General features: G+C 43.7%; 1 protein-coding gene across 1 annotated transcript; it reads right to left on the reverse strand.

The window, feature by feature from the left end:
• Positions 1–1578: 1578 nt before the first annotated feature.
• Positions 1579–5867, reverse strand: ZNF514 (zinc finger protein 514). The gene is given in 10 exon segments (XM_071221602.1): positions 1579–1605; positions 2713–2757; positions 2760–2932; positions 3144–3166; positions 3417–3507; positions 3510–3556; positions 3558–3722; positions 3724–3864; positions 3866–4073; positions 5843–5867. Coding segments are annotated over 10 exon segments (945 nt in total).
• Positions 5868–9445: the final 3578 nt, after the last annotated feature.

Here is a 9445-nt window from a genome sequence, read left to right on the forward strand (position 1 = left end):
CTGGTTGGCAGTACTGTGCATATCGTTACACATCTATATGCCAGCCGGGTGATGTGTCCTGGGGGCAACAGAAGCCTCACATTTGGAATAGTTCCAGATCTCACCTAATGTGTCTCCTCCTTAGGCTGGTGTGATTTGTATCTTTTTGCTGTAATAAAATTATAATAAATATGGCCCTTTCCTGAGTTCTGAGAGTTGTTCTACAAAATTACAGAACCTGAAAAAGTAATGGGAACTCCCAAATTTGTAGCTAGCTTGTCAGAAGTTCACCTAGGGACCCCCAAATTTGTGGTTGGTATCTGAAGGAAAAGCAGTCTTGTCTGGTTCCGTGTGTAACCTGTGAAGCCTGGCCTGACTCTGGGTCATAGGTGTGAGAAGTCATGGCAGCGCTACAAAAGAAAATAGCAGTGAACTTCCAGGTACACACATACCAGTCCACTCCCAAAAGATGGAACAGTGGTAATCTACATTTGAACTTAAAAAATAATTACAGGAAGCAACATTATATTTTTCTAAGAAAATATTCAATTGGTGGTCTTCTAGAAGGAAAGCTTTTCATCTAGTATAAAAGTGTGAAGTCAATCCGAAGAACAGAGAAAACCTGGGCAATGAAAGTTGTTTTTCAAATCAATACATGGTTAGTAAGCACACAGTTTGTGCTCCTTTCTGAGAGGAAGTGTGAGAAGTGACCTGCAGCAGCTGTTAATGTGGCTCAGGGGAGAAATGGCAAGATGATGCACAACAAATGATTTAAATTAATAGATCAAGGCAGTGATAAGAACTGTATAAAGTTTTACCTCTTATTTTTAAAACCGTATGCAAACAAGAAATGCTTTTTCAATTGCAAATGATTAAGATATGGCTTCACATCAGTGTTCAAAGAGACTTCTTCTCTGAGGAGGGGGCTTATGAACAGGTTCTGACTTACTGGGCTTTAGATGAGTGTGGAGGCACCTCTGAGGTGTGGCAACCAAGCTCCTTTGTCTGAAATAGGGGTTCTTGTCGGGAGCAGCAGGATGTTAGGACAGATTGAAGCGGGCGTTAAATGCCAAACTGAGGGTGAGGATTTATCCTGTAGGCAGTATGAAGGCTTTCAGAGCAGGCAGTAGATGCACAAGAATGGTTACTGTGACAGAGATGCACAAGAGGAAAGGACTAATTTTAGGCCAAGACCGGCTTCAAAGTTGTTGCAGGCACCCAGGTATACAAAGTGATTTGGATGGGGTTACAGAAGAGCACAGTGGGGAAAGTTGCAATAGAGCACATTAAGCTATTAGTAATGTAAAATATTTGCTATTCCTGCTCCTGTGGACCCTGGCTCTTTGGGAAGAAGCACATAAGGTTTTTAGGCTTCTAGACTGGCATCCTAGTCTCAGCTGTCCAGATGACTCCTGTGCATCCCCACTGTGCTCCCCTCTGCCTTGGCCAACCTCTTGGACCCCTAGATCCTGCTTGTCTGCATGGACTCACTTTGAACTGGTTCCCCAAATTCTAGGCTCAGCCTCCTCGTCTGGACTTTAAATGCTTGAAGGGCTGTCCTAGTACAAGCTAACTTTTTTTAGTCAAGATGTTTCTGGTCTATGTCAGCTCCTGGTCTTGGCTTCTCTACGGAAGTTGCAGGGGCAACATGATATGAGACCCGATAAGCTTCAGGGTAACTATTATAGACAATAAAATGTGATACAAAAGATACATAGATAGATTGATACAACAGGTGAGATAGGAAACTTAGTTTAGCAATAGCTGTATCTGTATATTTGATTTTTTAAAGAAGTTTTATTTACATACCATAACATTCTCCCCATTTTATATGCACAATTCAATGATTTTTAGTAAATTTACCAAAGTGTTCAATCATCACTATAATCCAGATTTAGGACACTTCACCACCACATAAAATTCCTTAGAACATTTGTAGTCACGCCCAGCTGCCACTCACAGCTGCAGGTTATCACTAATCTACTTAGTCTTTGAAGATTCGTCTTCCCTGGACATTTCATATAAATGGTCCCTGGCATCTGGCTACTTTCACTTAGAATAATGTTTTAAGGTTTTGAATTTTTATAATACCCATATATTAGTGATTTCAGTACTTAAATTTTTTCATTTCAAAAATTCCAGTTTAGTAGCATAAAAATCTAATAAAAATATGTTTGTTTTTTCCCCCTCAAACTTAAAAATACCACTGCATTGCCTCTTAGAGAAAGGAGACACACATTAGAGACAAACATGTGCATGTGGGTTTTGCACAGGCAAGGCCTTCATTTCTTGGTCCCCAAACTACAGCTCTGAACCAGGAGAGGCCCAGCCCAGTGCAGGCCAGGGTGTGGCACTTTCTGAAGCTCACTTTCCTTAGCTCTAAAGTATGGTGGGGCTAGATCACCGGTAGACCTTTTGGCCACCTTTTTTGCTACCCACACAGTAACACTCCCACTCCCGTCAGTGACAGGGCAAGAGTTAAGGCACTTATAAAAACAGTCCCTACCAGATGAAAATCTCCACTTCCTTTCAGCTCTAGTTTTATCAATCTCTGGTCTAAAGGAACTTTCCTCACATTCATTAAGCTCCCACGGTTTTGCTTGGGTGAAGCCTGAACATTTACTGGGTTGGGGCCTGAACTATATTAGTGGGTTTTCCCAGTTTCACTAAATTCAAAGTCACCCTAGTACAGGTTCTTTCATGTGGAAAAAGGGTGGGACATCCAGCAGAGGCTTTCCCGCATGCATTCCATTCCCAAGGTTTCTAACCCGTAGGACAGTTCGCTGATGTTTACCAAAGGAAGATGTCTGGCTAACGGCTCTCTCACATTTACCATGTCCGTAGGGTTTTTCTCAAGAATGAATTCAATGCATGATGAGGGATGAGCTCTGGCTGAAGGCCTTCCCACATCTGCTGCTTTCACAGGGCTTCTGTTTAGTGTGTGTTCTTGCTGCTTAGTAAGTTAAGAAGTATTGCTGAAGTCTTTTACCACACCTGCAGAGTTCCTCTCCAGTATGTTACCTGATTTTTTTTTTTTATCTAGGAACACTAAGTGACTGAAAGTCTTCTCCCCAGTATGAGGCTGAGTAATATGCATCCTCTGACAAAGCCTTTGCAAATTCATTGCATTCACAAGGTTTCTCTGACTTCACACTGATTCTGACCTTTGATGAGGGGGTAAGTGTGACTGGATGCCCACCCTCCCTCTTGACATCAATTGCACTTCTCTTCAGGATGCAGTGTCTGACGTTGAACAAGATGTGTCCTCCAACCAAGTCTTCCTCTATACATGACACTTATAGGGCCTTGATCCAATGTATATTCTCTGAGGTTTAATGACATATGTAATTCAGCTGAAAGCCTTTTTACATTTGCTAACTTCATAGCTTTTTTCCAATGTGACTTTTCTGATATTCAATAAGGGATGCAGTGCGAGCAAAGCTCTCCCACACTCATTACACTTGTAGGGTTTCTCTCCAGTATGAAACGTATAATGTAGGACAAGAGATGAGCTCTGGTTGAAGGCTCTCCACACTTGCTGCACTTGTAGGGCTTTTCCCCAGTGTGAATTCTCTGTTTTATTAAGGGATGAAATATGAGCAAAGACTCTCCCACACTCACTGCACTCATGGGGCTCTTCTCCAGTGTGACATCTCTGATGGCGCCTAAGTTCTGACTGGAAGGGGAAGGACTTCCTGCGTTCATTGCATGTACAGGATTTCTTCCCTGGATGGGTTCTCTGAGTTATTTCTCCCTCAAGTCTGTCTGAATCCTTTATCATACGTATAGGATGCTCCTCCAGTAGTAATATCACATTGGTTAACAAGGACTGATCTTAAGCCTAAACCTCTCCCCAGTTCACTCCATTTATGACTTCCCCTAAGCAGATTTGTGAGTAAGTGATGTTTCCGTCAGAAGTCTCTCCCATTTTTCTGGATGTGTCTCTAACTGGTCATCACAATCACAGGCTGCTCTCAGTTTGGAGGACCAGAGTTCATCTCTACTGTGTTCTTCCACTGATGCTATCTAGAATAATTCTTTGGAACTTCCCTAAATTGGCATTGATTCCTTGGTTTTAGGCCTTCTCTCCCAGTCTGAGGAAGGCGGGGCAGATATTCTAGGATTACCTGTTCTCTGTGCCAAGAGAAAGTGAAGTCCTAGAATGGAGGTAGGATAACTATCCTTTAAAATAGTATCTAAAAGAGGTGTATAGTTTATTCCAAGAATGGTGTATGTCTGAGCAAGCTTTTGGAGGTGTCAAGCAAAAGAGATACACAGAGACTGGAGATTAGGAAAACCTGAGAAAACAGTGTTTGGATTCTAGTACATGAGGTAAGTCCTAAGACTGTAAAGATGAGAGTAGGGGAGGAAGATGCCTGCCCAAGTCTGCCCTCAACACCACAGTTCACACTGTACATTGTTATATGCACATACATATAATATGTACTGTATTATTATGTATAATGTCGTAGAGGCAGAATAATTCTCCCCAAAGATGTCCATGCCCTAATCCCAAGAACCTATGTTAACGAACATGGAAAAAGGTACTTTGAAGGTGTGATTAAGGGCACAAACCTTGAGATGGGAGATAATCATGGATCATTCAAGTAGGCCCAACCTAATCACATGAGTACTTAAAATGAGAAAACACTTCCTGGCTTAGTCAGAGAGATGTGGTGTGAGAAGGGCTCTACCCACCAACCAGCCAGAGAAGTGATTATGGCTGACAATAACAGAAGCGTGGAGGTGGGAAGGCCAGCATAGTATGGTTAGTTCAGCACTTCTCAAACTTCAACATGCATGTGGATTCCTGAGGGTCCTGTGAGAGAGACACTAGCTCAGTGGCTGTGTGAAGGGCCTGAGAGGCTACATTTCTAAAGGGATTCCTAGAGATGCATTTCTAAAGAGCTTAAGGGAAAAACAGGAGGTTGGTTTTTCCCTTAAAAAAGATCGGTCCCGTCTTGCCATGTGCCAGTTTTGTAACCCTGACCATGTGTGCTGACGAATAAAAAATCAAATTAAAAAGGCAATTTGGTGAAGAACAGCAGATGCTAAACTTTGAAAAGGAATGGCTTAGGACTTCCAGTCAAGGTGGTAGCACAGGTAAACACAGCTCACCTCCTCACACAACCACATCAAAATTGCAACTAAAATGTAGAACAACCATCACTCAGAACAGTCAGAAATCGAGATGAATGGAAGTCCGACAACTATGGAATAAAGAAACTAAATCCATCCAGACTAGTAGGAGGGGCAGAAACACAGAACAAGTTTGTTCCAAATTCCTGTGTGGTGAATAGAAATTCGAGAGGGATATCTTGAGAGAGACGAGTCCCAGCCCCACACCAGGAGCCCAGCCCAGGGTTTCAGTGCCAGGAAAATAAGTTCCCATAACTTCCGGCTGCAAAATCCAGTGGGGATTGAGTTGGCAGAAGAAACTTCTGGAGTCTGAAACAGTTCCTCTTAAAGAACCCACACACAGACTTACTCAGATTCATTCCATCTGAGCTCTAGCACTGGGGTAGCAGCTTGAAAGGTACCCGTGGCATACAGGGAGGAACTGAAATGTCTGGCACCAAGGCAAGAGCTGGGGGACTGCTTTTGTCCACACAGGTGGGCAGAGGCAATTTTTCCTTTTCTGAACCTTCCCCCAACAGAGCCACAAAGCCAGCAGGCAGGTGCCATATCTGAGATTCTGTCAACCTGGCTAACACTGTTTGACCTGGAGATCCCCCTGAGACACCAAACTTATGGGCCCAGCCAAACTATTAACAGTGACTTTTCCATGTGAATGGCTGTGAACCACTTCATTAAGTTATACATTTTTCCAGCTGTTCTAGCTCAGCTGTGTAAAGGCGGGCACCTCCTATGACCAGCTCCTCCCCCATTAGTGTTGGAGTCAGGGCAATCCAGGTGACCCTGGAGATTTTAAGCCATTCTCTCTCTCTTTTTAATTATGTTTTATTGATTATGCTATTACAGTTGTTCCAATTTCCCCCCCTCTGCCCCCCCACCTCCCAGCACTCCCCTGTCCCTTAGGCAATCCCCCCATCATTGTTCATGTCCATGAGTCATGCGTATAAATTCTTTGGCCCCTCCATTTCCTACTGTACTTTACATCTCCGTGGCTATTCTGTAACTACCTATTTGTACTTCTTAATCCCCTCACCTCTTTGCCCACTCCCCCATACCCACCTCCCATCTGGCAACCATCAAAAGGCTTTCTGTATCCATGATTCTGTGTCTGTTTTTCTTGTTTGCTTAGTTTGTTTTTTAGATTCAGTTGTTGATAGATATGTATTTATTGGCATTTTATTGTTCATAGTTTTGATTTTCTCTTTAAGTACCTTTAATATTTCATAAAATAATCGTTTGGTGATGATGAACTTCTTAGTTTTTTCTTGTCTGGGAAGCTCTTCATTGGCCTTTCAATTCTAAATAATAGCTTTTCTGGGTAGAGCAATCTTGGCTGTACGTCCCTGCTTTTCATGACTTTGAATATTTCTTGCCAATCCCTTCTAACCTGCAAAGTTTCTTTTGACAAATCAGCTGAAAGTCTTATAGGAACTCCCCTCTAACTAACTTATTTTCTCTTGCTGTTTTTAAGATTCTCTCTTTATCTTTAACCTTTGGCATTTTAATTATGATGTGTCTTGGAGTGGGCCTCTTTGCATCCATCTTGTTTGGGACTCTCTGTACTTCCTGTTCTTGCATGTCTATTTCCTTCCCTAATCCACCAAATTAGGGAAGTTTTCTTTCATTATTTTTTCAAAAAGATTCCCAATTTCTTGCCCTTTCTCATCTCCTTTTGGCACTTCTATGATACAAATGTTGGACCTCTTGAAGGTGTCCCAGAGACTGCTTGCACCAGGGGTGTCCAACCTGTTGCTGGTAGGTGGCATGTAGCCCAGGATGGCTGTGAATGTGGCCCAACACAAAATCATAAATTACTTAAAACATTATGAGATTTTTTTTGTGATAATATGTTGCAATGTATTCAATTATGTTGCCCAAGACAACTCTTCTTCTTCCAGTGCGGCGCAGAGATGCCACAAGGTTGGACATCCCTTGCTTACACTATCCTCATTTATTTTTGGATTCTTTTTTCTTCTTGCTGTTCTGATTGGTTGTTTTTTGCTTCCTTATGTCCCAAATCATTGATTTGGTTCTCAAGTTCATGCACACTACTGTTGTTTCCTTGTAAATTGTTCTTTAATTCAATTAGTGTATCCTTCGTTTCTGACTGGATCTTTTCCTACTGTTGAGGTCCTCACTAAGTTTCTTAAGCATCCAAATAACCAGTATTTTGAACTCTGCATCTGATAGATTGCTTATCACCATTTTGTTTAGTTCTTTTTCTGGAGTTTGGACCTGTTCTTTCATTTGGGCTATGATTCTTTGTCTCCTCATTTTGGCAGCCTCCCTGTGTTTGTTTCTATGTATTAGGTAGAGCTGCTATGACTCCCTGTCTTGGTAGCATGGCCTAATGTAGTAGGTGTCCTGTAGGGTCCAGTGGCACAGCCTCCCCTATCAACCAAGCTGGGTACTAAACATACACCCTTTGTGTGGGATGAGTATGCACTCCTCTTGTGGTTGTGTCATAGGTGGGCACAGGTAACCAGGTTCTTGGTGATCGGGACAAAGAATTGAACCAAACACACAGAGTTTATAGCAGAGAACATGGGAGCGGGCCAACTCCAAGCAGAGATTGACCTCATGGGCTGGAGGGATTCTATTTCTATAGAGTGGATCTTTCCTTGCTAGTTTTGGCAGGCTTTTATTGCGTATGTACAAATAGTTGTATTACTTTAAAGCTACTGTGCATGTAGTCATCCATGATTTTCCTTGATTGGCCACTGGAGAAGGGGTTGTACAATGTTACTGAATGGATACCCCCCTCGCCTAGGGTCCCTCTCTACTAGGTTTGCCTTGCCCTCTGCCAGGGAATTATAACTCTTGATGTCAGAGATTGGTGAAAAGGAAAGGAATTATTTATTCAAAAGTTATACAGACTTAAGAGTAATGACTTAATGTCTTCATTAAAATTTCAAAGTCCCTTAAAACATCCACAAACACACATACACCTTCCTTCTCCCCTTTCCCTGGTTTGGGGTACCATATCTCAGGAAAAGAAATAGAGGTCTATGGTTCAGGTAGCCCCTCATTCTTCCCAGTAATCCGTGTTCGGCTGGTAGGCCTCCCTCGGTTCCCAGCACCATCAGCTGTGTCACCGGGATCTCCAGTTCTTAATCCAAAACCCCACTTCACCTTCTCATGGCCCACCAGCAAGAGTCCTTTCACCCCTCTCCTTCCCACAGTGTCTCTCCAGCATTCTTCCAAACTGCTGAGAGACAGCTCTGCATCGCTGCTACATCTTGCTTTCTGGCTTCCTAAGCTGCATGGCACAGAGAGACCCAAAGCCATGTGGTTCTTCCAGTCAGCTTGACATGGCTGCCACACCTGGGTTTAAATCCCAGCGCCAGTCTTCCTCTGCAACCCCATTTCCGACTCCTACCACAGTTGGCTACACCTGCCAGCATTCCCTTATTTTTCCTGCTTTTCTGGGCTGCTATAGTAAATCTGGGCAGGCATGGCCCTGTGGTGTGGAGCCAATCATCTCTAAACTCTTACACAGGTTCTGTAACCATGGGGAGTTGCCTCCCAGTTACATCCTGGGTGGAAGTCACTCCCATTTCCCTGACTCAAAGCAAGGCCACAGCTTTTTAACATGTCCATGAAAGCAGTCAAAAGTTATAGATACGTTAAATGACTACTCTAGAGGTTATTTGCAAAACTGTTGCTATGCAAAACAGCTCTCAATGGCCCTGCTCCATGTGTCCCATCCCCCAGTTCAGACTTGTGGGGGCGAGGATATCCCATATTTTTAATATTTCCTGGGCACCCTGAGTTCTGGACCCCATTACAAATCCTTCTTTGAGGCGGCCTCCTGGCTGTACCCCCTTACAACTGAGCCTTTGATTGCTGTTAGCAGGTCAGTGGGAAGGATTTACCCAGGCCGGTCAGCTGCAAGGACTGGCAGTGACCACTTACCACCAACTTCTGCCCTCTCTAGAGAACCGTCTGTACAGGGTGGGGGGTGGTGTTCTGACATGGTCTATAGCTGTCCACTGGGTGCTCAGGCTCTGGGGTGTCCCAAGTGGTGCAGGCCAAGGTCAGCCCCTATCTTTGTTTAACCCAGGGCCACCCTGCCTGAGCTATAGAGCAATCTGAGATGACTGCTACTTGTGCTGGGCTTGGAGATTCCCAGGTGAAGCCAAGCTGTGAATTTAGGCTGGCTAGTGCTGGGCCTGTGGCCACTTAGCAAGAGGTATGGGAGCCAGGAGCTGGAGGCTGACTGAGGCCGGCTGTTGTTTGAGAGGAGTCAGGAGGTTGTGAAGCATGAGTGGTAAAGAAAGTGGGTGGCAAGGGTTCAAATGGCCCCACTGCCCTCAGTTCCTGGCCAAGA

The sequence above is a fragment of the Desmodus rotundus genome, chromosome 5 (assembly GCF_022682495.2).
Source record: "Desmodus rotundus isolate HL8 chromosome 5, HLdesRot8A.1, whole genome shotgun sequence".
NCBI lineage: Eukaryota > Metazoa > Chordata > Mammalia > Chiroptera > Phyllostomidae > Desmodus > Desmodus rotundus.